The sequence below is a fragment of the Poecilia latipinna genome, unplaced genomic scaffold (genome assembly GCF_001443285.1).
Source record: "Poecilia latipinna isolate Pla-1442-1.1 unplaced genomic scaffold, P_latipinna-1.0 Scaffold1089, whole genome shotgun sequence".
NCBI lineage: Eukaryota > Metazoa > Chordata > Actinopteri > Cyprinodontiformes > Poeciliidae > Poecilia > Poecilia latipinna.
In genome coordinates, this window is record NW_015113705.1 from 1 (window position 1) to 22,846 (window position 22,846).

Genomic DNA, 22,846 nt, shown 5'->3' on the forward strand with positions numbered 1-22,846 from the left:
ATTTTACTCATTTTTTTTTTATTTAACCCATTTATTTATTTATTTAATTTTGGCGCAAATGGCTCTCCATAATTATCTCATTTAATTTATTCCATATTGACAATATATCTGTTCAGTAAAGAAAAAGAATCAATTGTCATTCCATTTACCTTTTTATTTAGTTGAGACTGAAGCAGGATAACACTTCTGATCTATTTCCACATGATCTTTTTGAAAATAAAGAGTTCTTTAGACCGTTTTGATCCATTAGCTGTTAAAGTAGAAAGTACAAGGATGTTGCCGCTTCATGTTTATATTTCCTTTTCGTTTTCTCAGATCAGAGCTGGCAGATCCAAATATTCCGGGTCAGGACCTCAGTAAGTCAATTTACTGTACAGAACATGTAAAACAAAAAAAACAAAAAAATATCACTGTGTGACAGAGAGTTGTTTATAAAAGTGTTGAGGCTTTGTGTCCATCTTCTGATGGTGTCAGTTACAGAAGCAGCAGAGGTCAGAAGTCACTGCTCCGCCCGTCCAGATCTCCTCTGGATGTGGGAAATCTCCAGTATCGGCATAAGGAGCTGGAAGGCATCCTGGATATAAGATGCACTGTTGGAAGCCTGAGTAAGAGGAAAATTGATTTAATTTTGTAAATGTCATAGAGTTAAAAAAAATGTAAACATGAAATGTAGTGCACAAAATTATAAATGAAGTGATGGACCAAGAACACATCCCTGCTGGACTGCAAAACAAAGCAATTTACAGGATGGCAACAGTTCTTTCCCAGACTTCCACCCACCTTCCATCTCTTATTTAAATAACTCAAAAGTGTGGCCTGATTCACACTTTTCCAGTAAAAGACCACTGTCTCATGCTTTGTGGTGCCAATCCCTATCGAATCTTTCAAGTCAACCTTATTGCCACACAAACACAAATGCTGCTCTTAAAAAACATTTCCATATGTAAAATGCCTCTTTAGGACACCTGTCACATAATAAGGTGTGATTTATATCACTAAACTGCACACAGTGACTGTGTTTATTCATATTTTAAAATGTATTGATATTTATTGATATTCTTATAAAAAACAATGGAGAAAGATAGTAAAAATAACAATGCTGACAATACAGACAGTTTTAGTTTTTTTTAACACATCATTAATTGTAATTTATCATCACAATAAATCCAAATTTTATCACAAGAAGTTTATCACAATACATGATACAATAAATGCCTAACCTTAGATGCAAGATTATTTAATTCGATTTCTGTTCGTGATTCAATTAAATATTATTGGTTAAATCTTATTGTAAAGTTATAAAACATAAAATGAACACAAACCTCGAGAAAGATTCCTGTAATCAGCGGGTTCAGGACATCTCCCTTTTCTTTAAACTGTAAAAAAACGCAGCTATCAGAACTCTAAGTATTACCTAAAAACTTTTTATTTTTTCAGACTAAAAATATTAACTGCTGCGGCTCTGAGTGAAAAATTAAAATGAAACATGAATACTTTGACAAAGCATCAGTTCACTTACCCCTGCTGTGGTCAGGCAGGAGGTGAACTTCTTGGAAAGCAGAGAGATTTCTTTACACAGGACGACAGTTAGTCTGAAAACAGTCAGATTTAATGCAATTGGCTTCCCTCACCATGTCTGTGCATGTGGAAACTAGAAAACATAACGTGGCATTACTGTGACAAGACGTTGGCGTCTGTGCTGCCGTTGGAGAGCAGGATCTTCTCGGCCAGTTTGTGGAAAAGCTCAATGGAGCGAGCAGTCAGCTCTGCCAGACTCCGGATGGCTGTAGCATGGAGATCCTAAATAATTTTACAAAATCTGTTTATACTTTCTAGGAATTACAAATTTTAAGCGCATCAAACTCTAAAAATATTGTTCTGGTTTCCTCTTTTCAACTTGAGTGAAGTCACTCAACTTTGTGGCTTCACAAACTGATGATGGACTCACCTCTGCAGAGTGCGTCCTCTCAGTCTCTTCGCTGTCTTCCTGTGGTCTGCTCATGTCGCTGACCGTGCTGCGGGCGTTCTGACAGGCCTGTTAGATTACAGATATGATGCCGTTATCGCTAACATTTAGAGGACAATCAATGGACATAAGAAATGGAGCAACTGACAGACTGGAATGCTCTAATCTGATAACTGAGTTGAAAAGTTATTCCATTCCAAATGTAATGGTAGCATTATGTATTTAAATTTGTTAAATTTGGATTGCTTTCATAAAATTAGACTAAATATTACCCTTTATGACTGTGGCTGTTAGCAATTTGGACACTAATTGTTTGGAGGTCGACCACATCTTGACAGCCCTTGATATTTAACAATGCACATTAATCCTCCAGCACTGGAACACTTTCAGATCTGTCATAGCATAATTATTATAAGTAGCTAGTTACTCCAGAGCCCTGCATCTAACACCATAAAATCCAGAAGGAATCGGTCACAGACGTAATAAAGTCATACCTTAATGAGTTTGTCAGTTGTGGCAGAAACACTGAGACCATCAACGGCTGACGTTAAATCCTTCTCAAACTCTGTGCCATCTTCGTCTGGGATCAGATTAACAAACCAGTTTCATCCTGGTGACTTTCATGCTGGTGCAGACATGCTAACCCCCCCAAAAAAACTAAGTCTTACCTTTCTTGTCATCAACCTCCTCATCATCAAACTCCACCATGGAGAAAGATTCCTTGATTTGATCCAGCTCTTCTCTGAGCTGGATCAGCTCGTCTCCAGACAGAGTCGTCAGCACAGACTTCACCTAAATGAAACACACAGAACTAAGAATAAAATCCGAGGGCATCTTGGTCCTACCCTTCGTAATTTGATGAGCAGACACATTAGCTTCTCTGAGGTCGTTGCCAGTGTTGGACACTCTTCTGCTCGTAACAAGTATAATTTTTGGTGTAGCACCTAAACATTTTTGATAACTTTGAAAACGTCTAGCTTCCCTTAAATTAAATTTCCAGAGAAATTCTAAAGCGCTAAATTTACTTGGTTGTTTTGTAAACCTTCAGTTGAGTAAAGTTCAACATGTGAGTTGAAGTTTTGATAATTGACAAAAGAATTCTTAAAACTGAGATCCAGTAAGATGAGTGCTTAATGTGCGTCTGTCACAGGATGATTGCCTTTTAAAACTTTTAGTAATGATAAAATTTCAAGACTTGATCAAATTAGACATAAAAGTAAAATCTCTTGCATAATGTTTAATTTCAATACAACCTTTTTTTTTTTTTTAAAGAAATCAGGGAAGCTGTACCTTAGATTCGCTCTCTCTGGACAGGATCTCCAGGGCTTCGAGGTGCGACAAACCTTGGAATTCATCAAACAGCATCCCGTAGTGCGCCACCACCTTCTTCTCTGTGTCTGACGACTCTTTCTCTGCTGTCTGCAGCTCCTCTCGCTCTTTCGCCTCCCGCAAAACCTGACAAAGAAGCAGAAGAAGAAACAAATTGGATTTTACCTTCCCCTATCAATTCATTTAGACTTTACCCACCTGAGACAGAGAGGCATTCCTGTTCATCAGTCCTTTGGTCTTCTTAAAGCCAGGATCTCCTTCAGCTATCACATCCATTGTCTTCTTCCCAATGAACTCCAGAGCATCCAGACCTCCTGTGATCACAGTCTTCCCCTATGGAGATGTTTACTTTATTTGAGATCATTTTGCTGGATAAAAAGTGACCAGCACCATATGCAGTAAAACATCTCCTCACTGTGGTCTGAACAACGCTGGTCAGAGACGAGAACATTCCCATTGCGCTTCCTACTGGTGAGGATCCTTCAGTTGCAGATTTTTCTGTCTCGCTGCTGCCTTCGCCTGCAGAAGAAGAATCCAAAATTTGATGAAAAACATAAAATGTTTTGATTTATTCTATCTTCTCTTCAACTGATAAATATGTCTCACCCTGCTGTTTTTCCTCTTCCTCCACCTTAGCTGACAGTTCAGTTGGACTGGGAATTCCTAGAGATGTTTCTGCCTTTTCGATGACTTGAGTGAGCCCCTGGCCTGGACAAGCAGAGAATAACAAGTGATGAAGAGTAAACACAAACAGGGTGTGGACTGTGGACATAGGAACGGACATGGTAAGGAATGGAGTTGTTTGTCTCCATTCCTAACCATAGAAAAAATAAACTAGAACCTTTCTTATTGCAAACATTTCATATATTTGGTCATATTCAAAAATTATCATTTGATTACTTGGTCATCAAATTTGGCAACAATACCACATATGAAAGACAATATACATATATTTTTTTAAAGTAAGGACATACTAAGTTGTTCTCCTTTTTACTATTCATTGGCTTTTCTTAAACATTTCTGCTATTTTTTAGTCAAAGTCCTAAAAAGTTGTTTTTGTCTCATAAGTTTTCGACAAAATAATTATCAAAAACTTTCTAGGAATATTAATAGTTTTAACATACATTCTCCCCTTTCCTTTTATTGCTAATTAGCTCAGGGTTAGGAAAATTGGGGGCTCGTCCGGGATCACAGATTGAAGACTAAACCAAACCAATAGAACTTAACGAAGTTGGCAAGTTTTTCCAGACCTCTTTTCCTCTTCGTTGCCTCACTTTCAATATCTCTTTTTAAGGAGGGTACAATGGCTTACCCAAAATTGCAGGATATCATGTTGACAAGAAAGCCTTTTATAAAATTATTTCTAGTAAACAGATATCACAGACATTTTCTTCAGTAACTGTTGCAATTTGCAAAACTGTACATTTTGAAAGAGAGCAGCCAAAGAAAAACAACAACAAAAAAATCCAGACAGGTCTTAAAAGAGACAGCTTGGTGTTCTGGAGACTCACCCACAGTGGCAACAGTAGCTGTTGCTGTGGACAGGATGGATTTACCCCAGCTACCCCAGTATCCCCATCCACCTTGAGAGACAGTTGATTCACTTGGCGTCTGTGAGAGAAAACGGAGGAAACTAAAATATGAAACACAAAGTTGATGCAACAATAAATAATTCTTTGGCAATTCAAATAACCACAAAAATGTACAATTAGTTTAGTCGTATTATGTGGTTAAAACTTGAAATTAGCTTCTGTGAAACATTTTGACTTTATTAAACCTCTTAAAAGATGCAATAGATTTATTGTATGTAACTATGTGGTATGCCATTACATGCATTCAGACTTGGCTTGCCAATAACATATTTGGCCACCTATTATATTTGCCCAATTCACAGCTAATATAATAGGCTATTTAATAAAAAAGAAGAAATTTGTACTGTTTAATCACCATTAATGATAATTCTATAATGAAACAATTGGAGACTTATTTTATTTGTGACTAAATAAAGGATAACTTGGTGGCATGATTAAGAGCTACCTTTGCCGGCTGCTGTTCCTCCTCTGCTTTTGGTGTTGGCTCGGTTTCCTCCGCAGGTTTGGTATCTGGTCTCCTCCTGGCTTTCCTCGTTGGGGCTACATCAGTAGAGCTGTCTTGTGTAGACACCGAGGAGCTGCCTGGTGTTTCAGCTGGAGAGGGGTCTTGGATCCCAGGCGCTACCCCTGTCCCATCGCCTTCTGAATGAGGTCCTTCGCTGTCTGACATCTTCTCAGACATCTCAGCACAACATGTCTGCAGAAAATAACAGACAGCATTAAGTATGAAGGATTTTTTTTAATGTGCCCTTTAGGGCTATGCACATTAACAGTCAGTCTAACAACAAAACTAAAGAAGCCTTAGACTGAAGGTTGTTGCTGTATGACAGTCTCATGACAGTTATGACATGCTAACAGCTCAATTTCTGAGCAGCAGAGATGACACAATGACTTGCTGGGAATGGGAAGCACTGTTAATCCAAATAATTTGCTTTTGCGGCTCCTCTTTAAATCTTTTTTTCTGGCCTTATGGTTAGACAACCATAAGGCACAGACAGAGACGTTGGAGTTGGAACATATTGTTTGAACTTTAAACTTCCTCCTTCTCTTTCAGCTCTTTGTTCCTGATCTACTGGTATTATTTGAGCTTTCGAGATGCTAATTAGTTGCTTCCAGTTGTATAAACCATACTTTCTTGCCACAGTTACGCATCAAACACGTAACTGTTTAAAGATAAATTAATTTATCTTTAATTTTATATAAATTAAAGATAAATTATCTTTAATTTATATGATCCAGCTGTGTTGGACCAGAGACCAGACTAAAAGTTGCCGGACACCAGCATTGTTTGATATTCATTCTTTAGGATATTATGGATTTGAACTTCTGGTTTCCCCACAGACTCTTACAATAACACTGGGCGTTAATGTGTTTCAAATCTGTTATTGCTGGCTGTTGAAGTTTTCAAAGATTTATAACGTAGAAAGTTTCTGCTAAAACAGCAAATTGAACTAAACATTAACGTTATCCTCAGCCAATTTAAAAAGAGTCATGAAACCAGCCAGAAATAAGACAAATCAGAGAGTTTTTACAACAAACGAACCTTTTCTGATCTCAGTCTTGATGCTAGCAGCTAACGTTTACCTCCAATCTGCTTGTTGTTTCCTTCCCAGAAGTAATTAGAAGAATTTTCCGTTTTAATTAGAGCTTGGAATTCCTAATCCAGGCCTTATATTTATGTTAATTTTCCAGATTACAGAAATAATTCAAGTTTCTTGTTGTTGTCCAGAAAGATTAGCCACGTCACATTTTGTTTTCAAAGGTTAGGTCTGTCAGCTGCTGGAGGAGGAGGGACTTCCGTCTGATGTCTTCATAATAAAAGCAGGCCTGAAAAACGAACATTCAAATGTATAAATTGACGCGACAGATATATAAACGATTTTGCTATATTATTTCTTCACCTTTGGTTCAGACAAATTTAGTCCATATTATTAACAAAAGGAAAATAGATAATGTTAATAGAAGCATATGTGCCCTTTGTGCCATCATGTGTTACAACAGTCAAGGCAGACGAGCATTTGGGTTTGGTGGTGTTAGGTGTGGACAGGTGTGTCAATACAGAACTACTCTACACTTTGTGACAAGCCCACACTAGTGGAATAACATCATTAACCATTTCCTGCATGAACAGCACAGGGATAATGTCATCTTCACCGACAACAGAGCTCCAGTTCATTGAGGTTAGATCATTATATTGCAGTATTGCTCATCACTGTTTTATTTTGAAAGATGTTATGTTATGTTATGTTATGTTATGTTATGTTATGTTATGTTATGTTATGTTATGTTATGTTATGTTGTGTTGTGCTGTGTCCTGTTTGGAAAGCTTGATGTATAAAAGGAAACGGAAGTAAAATGTTGAATATTTCGAAATAAAATCATGAAAACGAGTTTATCGGGGGAAAACATGTTTATCTGCTTCCCCCCTTCTTCTCTTTAAAGTAAATAATCTATAAAGTTATTTATTGTAAAATAAAAATACAAAAATGTATAAAATCCAATCAAATATTTTCACTTAACCAAATAACATATCACAATTTGTGTATGTATTTTTTAAACAGTAAATATTTTATTTTATTTTATTTATTTATTTATTTATGTATTTATTTATTTATTTATTTATCTATCTCTCTTTTGTTCCGTTCTAAAGTGTTTCACAGGTAATTATTAGGCCACGCCCACTTAAGCACCTGTTCCAGGAAGTTGTTGGAGCGTACAGTATGTGCTCGATTTCAGCACTGGAAGGATATGTCTTTGATTTAAGTTTCTGTCTTTTGGTCTAAAACAAGCTTAAGTCTGTTGAAGACTCCTGTGTTGTGACTTAGCAGCAGGTAAGTAGGTTACATGGGATATGATTGTTTGAAATCCCTTCATAGTCTGAGTAGAATCAGTGCTGATCTGATCTGAGGGATAGTGACTTTTTTTCCCCACAGGTTTTCTGTTTCATGAACTGTAAAAAACAAGATTTATTCAAATATAAATATTTTTTATATGTTTTTAAAAAGATTTAACATAGTTTTGTGAGTTTAAATCTGTTTTGATATTCTGACATATTGCTATCTATCATCAACAAACTTTTCTGAAGTATTCAATGTGCTAATATTTTCATAAAGGGTCAGTTTAATATCCTTTAGTTACAATTAATTAGTGTAAATGTAATAGAAAACCAATATCTTCCTAGAGACAATATAATAATTAATGCCACTATACTTGAATTAGAAACATTGCTCAAAATGTAAATCTCTTTTAATAAATATATATAGTACAACATTCAAGTTAGATTAACTGAGAAATGAATGTTAATAATCTCTGTGTTCATCAGAATATTATGTGCTGTAATCTATTTAATGAAGAGGATAAGAAAAAAAAAGAATCAGGCACATCTCAGTTATCCTGTAAAGACTAAAAAGGTGCATATTTGGTTTTAGTTTAAATTCAACATAATGCTATGATACCTAGAGATTGTAATATTAAAATTTTATGAACAAAAAAAGATACTGAAAAACGACAAATGGGTCAGTAGCTGTGTGCTGTTGTGTCACAGCCACCAACTCTACCTGTTTTGCAGGATTTTCTGGTCTAGATGTGATGTCAGCCTGAAACTTCACTCAACATGTTATCTAAGAAGCACTGCCTGTCACACACGCTCCTCCTGCTGCTCGTTTGCTGGACAGCAGATGGAGCTTACAATGACTCGGAAGCAGGGTCCTTCACAGAGCTGGCCCCAGTCGCCTCTAGCAGGTACATCTTGGCAAAGGAAGGGTCCAGCATGCTAATCGAGTGTAACGTGACTGATGTTCAAGAGGACGTCCGGTGGTACAACTCTAAAGGACTTCTTCTTGGAAAAGAAGAAGGTAACAGGATTTTATTATGATCAGTTTTTATTTGATAATTTACCCTTTAAGTTGTCAAGAAACATCTAATTAACAGTTCATGACTTCTCATTTCCCTCTCATATTATCATGGCACAATGCAAAGACTCATTTCTTTTAGCCACTCCAAAATGAGAAAGACAAAGGAACATCCCTTCAAAAAGGAAAGATTTGTTCATTTATTCATGTGAAGCACAACTATGGAATTCACTTGTAGAGTTGGTTTCCAAAGTCCCCCACATCTCAATTCAAATGATCATCTTTGGGTTCAGATGTACAAAAACAAGTCACATCTATGGAGGCCCCACCTTGCAACTAACAGAACTTACAGGTTGCCAGTGCCAGGTACCAAAGCTCTCCAGACGAAGTTTGTATATTCATGTGGAAATACAGCTCTTAAATTCCATTAATAATGGTCTTAAAAAGTCTTAAATTTGAGATGGTAAAATGTGCAAAAACTCTGTACAGATTGCAGGTGATTAATTGTCTTTTCTAATTTTAGGCGGGAAGTGGCAGATCCAGGAGAAGGGTGTCCTAAACATCAGTGTGGTGTCCTTTGGGGACCGCGGCCGCTACACCTGCGTAGCCTCAACAGGCATCGGCCTCACCAGAAACTATACGGTCATTCTGCGTGTGGCGTACACCAACAGTGGCCTGGGGCTGTACTTTGTCATTGTGTGCTTGGTGGCTTTTGCCATCACGATGGTCCTCAACGTGGCGCGCTTGTGCATGGTCAGCAGTCACCTCAAAGAGACAGAGAAGACCATCAATGAGTTCTTCCGCACTGAGGGCATCGAGAAGCTACAGAAGGCATTTGACATTGCTAAAAGCATTCCCATATTCACCTCGGCAAAGACGGTGGAGTTCGCCAAGGTCACGCAGTTTAAGACCATGGAGTTCGCCCGTCACATCGAGGAGTTGGCACGCAGCATTCCTCTTCCGCCGCTCATTCTGAACTGCAGATCATTTTCAGAGGAGAACATGAACCCAGAGAATGATCCTGGAAAGATGGCTACATCAGCATCCAGGAACAGGCAGGCTTTAGGCCCGCCGTGCCCTGACCAAATCGAAGAGGAAAAGATGTGTGAGGCAATGCTGTCGAGTGGAAGACAAAGGAATGATGGGACTGGTGAAGACTTGAATGTGTCTCTGCATAAAGTAAAGGTTGACATTAAGGATGATGAGAGCAGTGCATGAACTGAGTGGGAATTCCAGCAAAGTACATTTTTACAGCCAGATAACTTAGGTTTTTGTCTTTGAAGATTGCCTTTCATCTTAAATGTAGCAATTTATGGTTTATTTTAATCCCATTCTTATTCCTGCAGCTCAAGTTCTCAAACATAAGCAAAAACTATCTTTAGGCTTTTTCCTTTGCTTTCAGATATTCTTTAACTCACCATCAGATTTCCAATTTTTGTTTTATGTTTCTGCAATTTTAGATCATTTCACTCATTCAAGGTTCCTTTATTTCTTTGTTTCCTTCTTTGTTCCCTTTGACAGGCAGGTCAGCCTTCACTGAGAAAATATTGCCTGGTAAAATCATTATCTCTCCACTTCCATTGTTGTCACATCACTCATAGGTAATTGGATTTGAAGAACTTGACTGATATCACGCATGTATGTTTACACAGGTCTTTGTTTGCCTGAAAACATTTAATTGCAGGGTTGAAATGAGGATTTTAAATAAAGCAGAAAAGGAAGATTCTTACACAGTAGTATGAAATGGAATATTTACCAATGAAAATGTCATATTTGGTCTGCAAATTAAATTCATTAAATTCTGTGATTATATGAGAAAAAGACTTTAATTTTCTATAGAGGTTTTTTGTATGCACATGGTGATGTGTGAAAGGCAAATTAATTACTCATTTGGATGCTACCCCTGCATGTTTATGTCAACAGAAGTCAAAAACAAAGATTTGTAAAATGTATAAAAGTGATAATGTTGATAAAACGCAGTCCTGTCGATTCTTCTTTGTGTCTCTGAAGGATATAAAAATTAAACAAAGCAATGTGATCAATCTGTGAACTGGGATTGAGGTAAAATGGTCTGAGTAGTTATGAAACTGGTTTGCTTTTTCCTCTTTCTGCTTCACATTGATGGAGAAGAGCTGAATGGAGTGAAAGAAGCTGAAATCAGTCTAATTTAACAATAACAATCTTTATTGTCATTATAGAACCATGGAATAAGTTACATGGATTATAACAAAATTGGTGAAAATCGTACTACAAGGTATTTAATGCCCTTATGACTACCAGGTATAAACTGTTCTTCAGTCTGTTTGTCTTTGCTTTAATGCTCCTGTATCTGTAGCCAGATGGCAGCAGTTGGAACAAATACACTTTTACAGACTGATCTTATTATTTTGTGTTAGCTGTGGTTACATGGGAGGAAAATCATGCAGCTGTTATCAATTTGAGTCATAACGGCTTCCAAGAGTCTGGTAAGTAGATGAAAGGAGAGTTTTATTCATAATTAAAAACGTCAAGCTTAGAAGTTATCAGCTGCAAACAAAGGCTTTAGACTGTCCAATACATAATGTGGCAAAGTAACAAAGATGTCCTGCAAAAGCAGACACTTTCCAAAATCTATCAAAGGCTTATTGATGACCTGTGGATTTTCTTGCATTTTAGAGCAGTGTGCCACAAGGATGAAGTGATAAGAAAGTGACTCAAAGATTAAAACTTTACTGGACCTTTGGTCAGAAAACTCTTCCCATCTTAACTCCGCTGATAAGCTGATGAGTTCTCCAAAGGAAGGTGCAAAATTAGAAGTCAAATAACTTGTGATTTACTCCATTGATGACATTAATGAGATCTTAACGGCTGGAGATCAGTCAGGAATCAGGACCCAGAAGTTGATATCCTGACTGAGGGATAAGGATTGATTCTTTGTATGAATTTCATGTGTTATTCACTTATCTTCACAGTAATAATAATGCTAAATATTTTAAAACAGTAGCGATAAGGGTTGATTGGATGTGCAGTAGTATACAGAAACCACATGATGGCGCTGTTGGTTAGCACAATTTCATGTGATCTGCGGCGCTCTAACAGCCTGACACGTTCGTGAGTCACATTTCAGTTCAGTAGTCGATGGAAGTATCAACTCCTGTTCAACTTCTGGGTGCACTTGAGTTCTTCAGTTTTAAATATTGAAACATTACAAAATGAGAGATGCATTTACCAGTAAGAAAATTCATAAAGCAATAAATTTGAAATTTTATAAGAAATATAAGATTAGGAAATTAGGAAATGACATGAACTTTCATGCAGGTTTAAACTTTCAACTTTACATGCAAGTTGAAAGGTCCAAAAAATAGTGTGAAAAACACATCTTATGCCTGGGGCTTAAAAATACCCTAAACTATCCTTTTGGTTGCACATTTGCAAGATCTAAGTAACACAATCAGAGGGATTTTGTCCATTAAGTAAAATTAACGTTGGCTTCACAGTATTTAACAATTAAAAACATATTTTGTGGGGAAAACGTGAAAGGAAAAAAAACAAAGCAGAATATTTATGGGGTATGACTCCCTTCAGGCAAGGTAAGGTAAGTTTAGAGGAGTATTTTCATATTCCTTTGTATTTATTAGTGGAATGATGTTAGTCGTTTTCCTGAGTTGATGGGTTTGTGTATTTGCTCAGCTTCTTCTGTGCTTATTAGTCACCTTCCCTCAGTGTTCCTGGTCTGCTTCTATTCTCCTCCTTATTAGTCACACCTGGTTCTCATGCCACTCATCAATTCTCCAAGTAGTCATAAGCTCGTCAGATTCTCCTATTTTTCACTGTCAAGTATCTTCCGTGCTAGCTTCTCTGTGCTCCAGTTGCTTTCAGTTTCCAGTCAGTTGTTTTTTCCAAGTCTCCTGTGCCAGAGCTTCAGTTTTCCTGTAAAGCTCGGGACACACGACACAGCTTCCACAGTCATCACAGACAGAAGGACTAGGTCCTGGGTGTTTAGCTCCCATCCTCAAGGGCTGGTGTAGATGTGTCTCTGCTCCAACACAGCTCACTGAAATGGTCCAAATATCCTCAGTGTGTCAAAGTCTGCAGAGGTTCTGCTGATCAACCATCATCTGACTGATCTAAAATGACAAAAACATGAAGAATATCAGTCCTTGAAAACTGACACTAACAGACTGCTAACTTAGGCCCCTTAGTTTGCTGAATACAGATGATATAATATTTGCTAAAATACTAACTATGCTACTAGAGAAAGTGGCTCCTGCATTGGTTAATTTTGACCAAGAAATGTTTGTAAAAGGTCTCCATGCTGCAAAATATATGAGAAGATGATTTGAAATAATCCATGGAAACACATCTCTGCAACATCCAGAGGTTTTATTGTCTGTGGATGCTAAAAAAATGCATTTGACAGGGTTGAACAGACATATTTACTTTAGACACTACAAAGATATGACTTTATGTATGTATGCAGTGGAGAGCACTTTATTAACCACTAGCCTTTGTTAAAATTGACAAAATCAGAGAGCTCAGTGGAACATTTTATTTGAACCTATAAATACTTATTTCCTTTTTCACCCTCCTGAGTATGTATTGTAATTTAGTTTTTTGTGTAAAAGAAAGTGTAAATAAAAAAAAAAGTGAATGTAAGATAAATAGGTTCACATATGTGAACATATTTCATTTAGAAATGTCTATTTGTTAAAGTCTATTTACTTTTATATTTCTTTTTTACTGTTTTCTCTTTAATGTTGTATAGATACAGATTTTTAAAACGTCAGCTCACAGCCTTTATTTTTTGTTAGTTGTCGGCAAATATGAGGTCAGGTCAGTGACTGGCTCCAGATTTCACTCAAAAATTGTTTGACTGAAACTCAGGTTGGCTGATCCTGTTTCCTTCAAAATTCCAGTTTTCACTTCTTCTCACACCAACAGGTCTTTGTGCTGACAGACCACCGATACTCCAAAATGATACAAACTTTCCCTGATTGGGAACATGGTCTGAAATTGTGGAGCAAAAAGTGTAGTTTGTCCCGAGTTTAAGTGTTTTTCTTCAGTAAACTCATTAACAACATAAGGTTAAAACTATATTGTCTGCACTTGGATCCAACACTTCAGAAAAAGATGAAAACCGTTCACCCATGGGACGATTCACAAAGAAAAACAAGGGAATAGAGATATATTTCATTAGAAATAGACTGAACTGGAGAAACTATGAACAGAAAGGGACTGATTGCAGTGTTATGTTACTTTATCTAAGTCTCTGCTATTTGTCACATTTAATCCACTTTTAAGAAAACATAATTTGTAATTATTTTGATTGAATAAACAACTAAGGAACAAAAATAGCTGAACTTTATTTCTAACAACCGTCAAGAATGATCAAATGTTTATCCTGGGCCAAAAACAAAGTGGTAATGCAGGGGAAAAAATGTTTTATCTGCCATTGTAATTAGATTTGGCAGAATTATAATTAGATTGACATAAACTGTGTTTATTTGGTGCTGTATTGAACTCATCTTCCCTGTAAAGTGCTCTGAGATTACTTTTGTTGTACAGGGAGACTAAATAAATAGAAGCGAATAAGGTTGCAGGCGCTTTATCGAGCTCTCCTTGCACTGGGCCTTTTCTGTATCCACTGGTATTTTTCCCAGAGGTTAATCTCCAGTAATACAGTTACTCAGTCTGCCCTACCTGTGAAAATATCAGGTTGGCCGGCATCCCAAATAACAATAACCTTGGGCCTCTGTGTTGAATAACTCTAAAAATCCATCCATCTTCGTTTTTTTTTTTTGTCCTCTCCAGAAGCGAGCATATCTAAACAGAATTGATTGGCACGGACGATCATTCATCATAGCGAGCCTGAGCAGGCGTTTAGAGAGAAGGGGAAGGAAGATTTTAGGGGAGGAATATTTCCGACGGGCTTCAGTGTCATTGAGGTAAACCGAATGAATCGATTGGGCTAAAAAGGATTGGCGCAGAGCGTACAAGTCAGGGGAAAGTTGTGGGAGAGAAAAGCCTTCCCCTGCCTTGCTAAGGGCGTGTGACTGATTAAGGATGCTTGTAAAAACAAATGAAGCCTACATGCTGCAAATTTGGGCCTCTTCAAATTAAATTGCTTATAAAATTAGGTTAGAATAAGACCGCTGCTAATTTGATTTCGTTTGCAATCAACTGGAAGAAACAAGACAAGGGGAGAAGATGATGAGTCACATGAGACAATGAGAGAAGAGCGTGTCGTTGAGGTCTGTAGGACTCCATGCAGATGATTGAATCTGCTGTTCAGCCTGTTTGTATTAATGGCTCTTCTGCTTGTGGGCCTGATCTCAAACAAAGTGTTGTCCTTATACCTCAGATACTTGTCTAGGGAATGAAAAACTTTTTTTTTCTTTTTTTTCTTATAATTAGTTGTTTATCACAGCAACTTCAAGAGGTTTTTCCTTCCATAACTCACTAATGCATGTTGTAAACACTAATACATCCTGTTCATGTTATAGATCTGAGTGTACAGGCAGGTTTCACAGACTGTGGAAGCTAGGAGAGAGCAGAAAGCTGCACTGATTCCAAGAATAGCTCCATGGATCATTGGTTCATACAGAGAACAGTGACCTGTAATTAAATCTGAGGAAAGTGGTAATTCCAGCAGGAAGTTTTGAAATTACTTCCATTTAAAAAAAATACAGTGGCGCTCCAACCAAAGAGTTTTGACATTTGTCCCAAACTGACATATTTTATTCAGTTGTTGTTTTCATCAAATCCTAAGTTTAAGCTGCTGAACTAATACTGTTACTACAATGAAAATAAGTTAGTGTGACCATCAGAAACTTTTACTGTTGGGAAAAAGTTTAGTTTTATATTGGAAATGAAATTGTGACTTTTGCCCTTTCAAGTGACAAACATGTTTCACAGTTTAATCCAATGTGATAATTAAGCAGTTGGAAGCATCAGCTGAACGGTTTAGGTCAAATCTTTGTTAAATGTTCTTATGGAGCTCATACAAAATAAAATCAGGTTAAAGTTCTAGAGTTCTTCCTAAAACTGTATTGTGTTGACTGTATTTTGAACTTTTGAAAACAGCTCTGCTTTTAAAAATATGTGACTCTATTTCATCTCCAAGGAAACAGAAATACAACATGATTTCAGTGGTTGAAGTTTAAAACCTTTAAGTGAAGTTTAAGTTCAGAGAGTTCACTTCAAGAAGCGCCTAAATTGGAACAGGAAATTGCCTCTATTAAACTCTCCAGGTTTGTTCTTTATGCTCAGAGCAGTTTGATGTCCTGGAACTGCAAACAGAGCGTGTTAGAGGCTGTATTTTCCTCCATTATGCAAGCCTTACCTAGACCATACTTAAGTGCCTGAAATTAGTGGCTCTAGGTTGGGAGAAATTGCCAAAGAGGCCCCTTACGTTCCACTCTGATTCTTCAAATAAGTCAAGTCAATTGTGAGGTTTTCTGTTTTGCCCTTTTATTCACTTTCTTCCACAGCTTCAGTGGAGGATGGCTGCAGTACTCGCCTCACTCGCCTGTTTTGCCATTCATTATTCATCCAATCTTAAAATCCACAGGCTTCACATCCGGCTTATTTCCAGGCAGCCAGCATCACAAGCTGCTCGCTTGTCAGAATTATTCATATTTCAAGCTCATTTGACTTTCAGCTCTTTTTGAATATGAAGAGAAGTGGAAAGTCAAAAAATGGGGACTCCATCTGTGATGTAAAAAAAAAAAAAAAAAAAAAAACATCCCAAAGGAAGCGTTGTCAAAGTACACAGTGTGTCACCAGCAAGCGTTGGAATGAACAGGTTGCCAAATGTTTTCACACAGGAATGTCCAATTCTATACATCAAGGCTGGTGTCCTTCATGTTTTTGATGTTTTCCTGGTTCAACAAACCTGAATCGAATGAGTCATAATCAAACTTCTGCAGAATGTTATGGAATGGTGAGGGTTACTCTCTCATTTGAATGGACTGTGTTGGAGCAGGACACATCAAAAACGTGAAACATATCAGTCACTTCAGGACTGTAAGGAGGTCCTGTGTTAGGGAGGAGGTTCAACTTACCCAGGCTTACTAACAGATATCTAGCTAAACTGAACCTGACATCGGCATCATCAATTTTTTATGTCAACCCAAGTTTACTGACTCTGCATGTGGTCCTTGATGGAAAAACAGTGGAGCATATAATGGAACAAGTTAAGTCAAGAGTGAAAAAGCTGCTTATGAAGAAAGAAAGACCTGAGTAGTTTTTGACAGGGATGATGTAGCTCCATCCCCAGGGTGCCACAGACTAAAGCCTTTCTTTTTCTGTTTCTTATTTACCAGATCAGACAATTGGAAATGAAAACCCTTGGTAAACACTGCAAGGAAATATGCTATTTTATGTGATATAATTCTATTTTAATATCGCTGAATTCTAGTTAATTAGCAAAGAAAACTTGTTAGATGTCTCAAAAGGAATCCTGCAGGAATGCTCTGACTTTGGAAGGAGGCTGAATGCCAGTTCACATCTCATATTTCATTTTTTTTAACATAAAGTCTTAATGAAGTAACTTCAAAGATTTGTCGTTGCAGTGACAAAATGGAAATAAATTTAAACTGGAGTATGTAAGTTTTATAAAAAGTATGTTTTCTCCATATTTGTTAAGACAGAATAACTTAAGACAGATAATATGTGAAAAGATTGAGCTGCTTTGCTTTTTCCCAGTACTCCCAGTGCTAACTGTAGAAATACACAGCTCTGTCAGAAACAACCAATCAGAGTTAGGAAGAGGGTCTTACTGCTGTCAATTATGCTCCTGTACAGACTGCTCACACTCTCTCCCTTACTGTCTGCTATGCTACAGATGGTTCACTACGACAGATTACCTGTCTCATAACAAACTGCCACAATACACGGATGGTTTTAACAAATATTTTAAAAACAGAATAAAAAAAATGAAACTTATAGACTGAAGGAGAGATATGTCTTTGCTCTGAGCTCTTCTGACCTGAACCACAATTTTTGAATCCCTCTGTAGGGAAATAAAGAGACACAAATGGATGGATGGATAGATCAAAATAATTTGGTATAGGTTAAAAATAGTTGAGGATTGGATCCATGGAAACACAAAATGATTAATTCGATTTAATTAACTGTGATAAAAGTGACATTCACCTTTCACACTGTTTTACTTCTATTTCAACCTGATTTACCTGAAATAACAAAGCAGCCTTTCGGTTGGCACTCTTCCCCTTTAACTTATGTTATTTTCAGATAATAGTCTGTAATTCACCACATTGTTCACTGTTAAACCGGTTGCACCGTTTTTACTTATTTCCTTCCCATCACGGATGAGCTGATAGAAGCACTCCAAATAAATACGAAGCACCGGCTCTCTGTCAGATATGAGCTGCCTCACTTTAAATTGTGTCCCGATGCTTTCTAAGACAAACTTTGCAGCTAACTACATTCCACCGGTGCAGTCAGTCCTCGGAGAGTAACGACTGTGAGGACTTAAGTTGACAGGACAGTTAAATTAGATGACTCAGCCCGTTCTCTCCGCTACATGGCGCGACTTTGTGGGCCAGAGACTCTTTCTCCAGCATAGACTTTGGTAATTTACTGAGTGGCAGACTCACTATAAATATGCAATAATGAAGCTTATGAAATATTTATTGACCATCTTCTCCTTTTATCTTTATTCAGGCAGGTGGGATGTGCTCCTCTGTGAGCGTCCCGGATGACATTACTTTAATGGTTACAAGTTCCCATTCAAGCCTCTTGTTCATTTTCGAGGTTTCAGCTCAGGTTGCATTTGCATAAGTCAGCCAAAGCAAGCCCTCAGTCCTGGTAGTCCCAGGCTGTGCAGCATTAATTTACTGGCTCGCCGTACGAGCTGCATGGCAATACCATTCTGTCACATTCAGGTCATGGCAACCGGCAAGTCGGTTATCCAGTCTGTGTTCAATCTTCTAAACGTGACACATGGCCAACATGTTTACCATTCATGAGTGTTTGCTTTGGCATGACAGAAAAAGACCAAATTCTACACATATGCTCCATAGCTCCACAGTTTGGGTGAAAAGCTATTAAATCTTTCCTAATATCCTGCTTCTCTTCATGCTGTAATTAATTGTGAAATATATTCATGTCATGTAGGTCTGGACGATGCAGCTGAAAAATATCATGATACAAAAACTTTACATCCTACCAAGTATTTTATGCCTAGGCTTCTAGTGCAAATATCTTACGGTACTATATTTGAAATGAGATGAAACTAACTTACAAGGAAGTTTTCAGTAAGATATACCAGCTTGTTTTAAGTCAATAATTCCTTAATATTGCTGAAAATTTATTTTTAGCTACACTGGCAGATTATGGGAAACATGTTTTGCTGTTAGCGACATTATCTGTTGTTTTTTAATGCACACATACACATTTTTTTAATTTTTTTAAAATGGTTTGCACATTCCTTTGGATCAGAGTATTCTGTTTTGAAAACCTGCACCATGTTTTTGGTTGAAATTTTTCCCAAATAATGGACTGATCAGTGATCAGTGAACTGCCTATTCATGGCTTGGTATATTTCTTTTTAAACAGAACTCTAAATTATTGTGGGAAATGTGCATATTCACAGATGTTTTCATAGAATATCTTAAATATTCAAAGCTTGGGAAGCTGAGATAAAACCACACCATGTTACTTGACAAGCTACTGGCTAGCGTTTGCAAAGCAGCCAATCAAGGAGCCCCATTTATTTTCCTTTGTGCTCATTGGCTGTACTCCACAAGGGAAACCGTTGATATGTTAGCATATTTAGTAGAGCTAATACGATTTTGACTCTGCATATTAATGAGTAATAGGGCAAATTTGGTGTTTTAACCATTAAATTAGACAGTTTAAAGTGCAGTCTCTACCCTCCAGGGAGTCCATTGTATATCTTCCAGCAGGAACCAATGGTGCCTGGACTTTAACAAACGTAGAATCTCAGGCAGAATATTTAAACATCTAGCAGCTTTGTCTGGCCACATGAAGCTGTATAAAAAGTTACATCTGACTGTAAAAATAATTTCAATTAAAGTCAGGCTATTAATGATTAGCATTCACTTTAAACTCATTCCCACATAACACACAGGTAGAGTTCCCTAACAATCAAGAACTTGCTCCAAAGGAATTCTTTAAACTTTTAATGCAAGCTGGCTGCTTTTTCCAACTCAGCAGGCCTGTACGAGTGGACCCACGCGGGGAATATGGCAGCAGATGAGAAGGATATGGAGGATGATTTTTAGGATTAAAGCAGAGTGTCCTTGTGCAACTCGCAGAGCTGAAAGAGAGCGCTGCTCGCCCCCGCCCCCAGTGCCCACGAGACGTCCTATCGTTTTAATGCCTCATTTCTCCTCCATCTACAGCCTTGGGTTCATTTCTCTGATCTTCTCATTAAGCTGTCCTGTTTGACTGCTCTTGTATGACATTGAAAATTTATGTAAATGTCTCATTTTACGTCATGTATTTCAAACTGCAGTCAGGACCTGGAAGGCCTCTTTGGGTCGGAGTCAGTTGATTTACATGCTGGGATCCGGACATTATTCACACAAATCATGATGAAAGAGCAAAAAAAAAAAAAAAAAAAGCCATTTTTTTCCCCGTCCTCTGCTGACTGCTGGATCTTCGGCTGATAAGATAGTATTGTTACTAAGAGCTCTGGCTTGACACTGAATGAGAAAATTGGGGTCCTCCGAAGTGAAATGGGTCTTGGAGAGGATGGAGTGATCCTCCTAAAGGCTTTGTTTTTATCAGTTTCAGTCCCACGGCTGACGGTGTCGCAGACAAACAATGGCGCCGTGCATTTGCTCATTTGGCATCGCTCGTAGCACTTCTTGAGTTTTTCCAGGAAGCTTTTTATGCAAGAAGAAACCCCACATGGGAGCAACGACTTGTGTAAACAAAAATCTGAAGCGAAGCCACCCACCCGTAAAGAGCCGACGGCCCCGAGTGCACGCTCAAACATTTCTGTTGTCCCAGTACTACACAGAAAAGCACTTTTTTCATTAAAGAGAATCAGCCAGAAGCTTCCTCATGTCTTCATGTGAAAGCTTTAGACATTATTAACAGAGGACTGAGCAGCTGAGATAGTAAAACCAATTAGGAGTCTGAATATGCTCGCGTAATGGAGAGATGACACTGGGGGGCTCAGACTGTGGAGACCTGTCAACTGGCAATGGAGGAGCTCCACAACTTAAACTCTGACACCTGACAGTATGCATGAAAGGAGCATATAGTATTTAACTTGGTAACACTTTATTTGAAGGGGGTTGAATAAGACTGTCATGACACTGTCATAAACATGACACAACACATGTCATGAACATGAATAAGCCTTCATGAATATTTATGACTGTTGTCATAAAGAGTCATTCTGTAAATTATGACACTTTTAATACAAAGTTGACATTATTCAAAATGTCTTTGTTATGACAACTTGACATTAACCAGCAAATCATTACTGATATAAATTTGTTATAAAAGTATTACTGATTGCACTTTAAAAATCAGGTAACTTTATGTTATTAAAGGTAAAGTTTAAACAGTAATGATTTCCTGGTTAATGTCAAGTTGTCATAGCAAAGACATTTTGAATAATGTCAACTTTGTATTAAAAGTGTCATAATTTACCGAAAGATGCTTTATGACAACAGTCATAAATATTCATGAAGGCTTATTCATGTTCATGCGTTATGTCATGTTTATGAAAGTGTCATGTCAGTCTTATTCAACCCCCTTCAAATAAAGTCTTATCTTTAACTTTTTACACCTCTGGTGTCCAAACTTTCTGCATCACAGTCTAAATTCACCAAACAGTAAATTTTCAGGTCCTCAGAAGTGAAATGGGTCTTGGAGAGTAAGTACTCTGGGCCTGATTTATTTTTTCCCCATTCAGAAATGCAAACTAACTTTATGTTAAATGATTTATTTTCTTCTTACCCAGTAATTAATAAAACATACAATGTTTTATTGAAACCAAAAATAGAAAAGAAAAGTTGGAAAAGGAACAGAAAGAAAGGAAGAGAGCTAACTTGATCCATTCTAACTTAATGGATTGAATTGTTTTCTATTTTGTTGGTCTAGGAAATATGTTGGTCTATTCCCAACAAGAAAAACTAGAAATTTTCTTGAAAAACTTTTGCTGGGTTTAACCAGGCTTCAGACATATATTAATATAATGTCAAAATCTGTTTTTTGAATAAAAAAGTCAAGGGTGTTTGTGTTCTTACTTACTAAAAAGGTTAATAAAATAAAAATACTTTGTTTTCATTAAAGGACATGTATATTTGTCATTGAAAACTCATCCAAAAAGATTCCCAGACGTTTTGCTGTAAAACATTTACCACCAACTCCTCCACTGTCATACTATTCATCCCTGTATCATCAAACTGTTTTTATTAAGGATCCCAGTTTCAATCTAATACATTTTCCTTCCTTTCAATAATTTTTTTCTGTTCTCTTATAATTTCCTAATCATTAGTCCTGCCACATTATTAGAAAAACAGACGTAACACACATTTCAGTCAGAAAAGGTGTGATGTGGCTTGATCAGAATAAACAAAATAAATCTAAAGGAATCTGCAACTTTCACAATCCATAGAGCATTTTTGCCCTCAGTCTATGTACATAAAAACTGTTGAGAGCCACAAATATTACCTGAAGTTTTGAAAAAAAGAAAAAAAAAAAGACATCTTATAATTTTTGATAAACAGCTACTTCAGGAATTCTGTTACTTCTAAAGAGCAACCATTTTATTCTTACTTTTAGGTTTTAATACAAAGAAAAACACAACTTTTTCAAAAAGGTCTTGAGTTTTGCACATTGTTTCCATCCTAATCACAAGAAAAATGAATCTAAATTCATTTTTAGAATCTAAATACATTTTTCTTGGTACTTTTAATGTTATCCTGTTGTAGTAATTAAATATAATTATTCCATAATTCCATAAAATCAGAAAAAATATCTAAAGCTTTCTTTTCTTATTCCATCTCTTTTTAAAACTTCATTTTTGCTTTATAAAACACTTTTAGCCAATGTGGAAGATCCAAAGGGCCAGTAGTGGCTCCGGAGCGGCAGGTTTTAGATCCCTGTTTTATCCTATGTCA

The 22,846-nt window shown here is 37.1% G+C and overlaps 2 protein-coding genes and 1 long non-coding RNA gene across 5 annotated transcripts in view; 1 reads left to right on the forward strand and 2 right to left on the reverse strand.

Annotated features, from left to right (window-relative positions):
* Positions 1–135: 135 nt before the first annotated feature.
* Positions 136–6,667, reverse strand: fam114a2 (family with sequence similarity 114 member A2). Of its 2 annotated transcripts, none has more exons than XM_015052134.1 (14): positions 6,472–6,667; positions 5,333–5,584; positions 4,807–4,906; positions 3,902–4,003; positions 3,711–3,814; positions 3,494–3,628; positions 3,257–3,421; positions 2,635–2,758; positions 2,461–2,546; positions 1,949–2,035; positions 1,676–1,800; positions 1,520–1,592; positions 1,323–1,376; positions 136–601 (listed from the first exon to the last, which is right to left on the reverse strand). In XM_015052134.1, exons 2-14 carry the CDS (start codon positions 5,567–5,569, stop codon positions 500–502), a joined length of 1,494 nt encoding a protein of 497 aa, XP_014907620.1. In that variant the 5' UTR covers positions 5,570–5,584; positions 6,472–6,667; the 3' UTR covers positions 136–499. The 2 variants fall into 2 exon arrangements, with proteins under 2 accessions (XP_014907620.1, XP_014907619.1); XM_015052133.1 differs by having other exon boundaries at positions 6,431–6,667.
* A 267-nt stretch (positions 6,668–6,934) lies between these two features.
* On the forward strand, positions 6,935–10,784 carry LOC106959509 (microfibrillar-associated protein 3-like). Of its 2 annotated transcripts, none has more exons than XM_015052130.1 (3): positions 6,935–7,067; positions 8,456–8,741; positions 9,262–10,784. In XM_015052130.1, the coding sequence occupies exons 2-3, from the start codon at positions 8,501–8,503 to the stop codon at positions 9,954–9,956; spliced, it is 936 nt and encodes a 311-aa protein (XP_014907616.1). In that variant the 5' UTR covers positions 6,935–7,067; positions 8,456–8,500; the 3' UTR covers positions 9,957–10,784. The 2 variants fall into 2 exon arrangements, with proteins under 2 accessions (XP_014907616.1, XP_014907615.1); XM_015052129.1 differs by lacking the exon at positions 6,935–7,067 and adding an exon at positions 7,564–7,718.
* A 1,680-nt stretch (positions 10,785–12,464) lies between these two features.
* LOC106959510 (uncharacterized) overlaps positions 12,465–22,846 on the reverse strand; it is a 14,032-nt gene continuing 3,650 nt past the window's right edge. The window contains exon 2 of the long non-coding RNA XR_001427370.1: positions 12,465–12,844. This is a non-coding gene — a long non-coding RNA (uncharacterized LOC106959510). The remainder of the gene's footprint in view (positions 12,845–22,846) is intronic.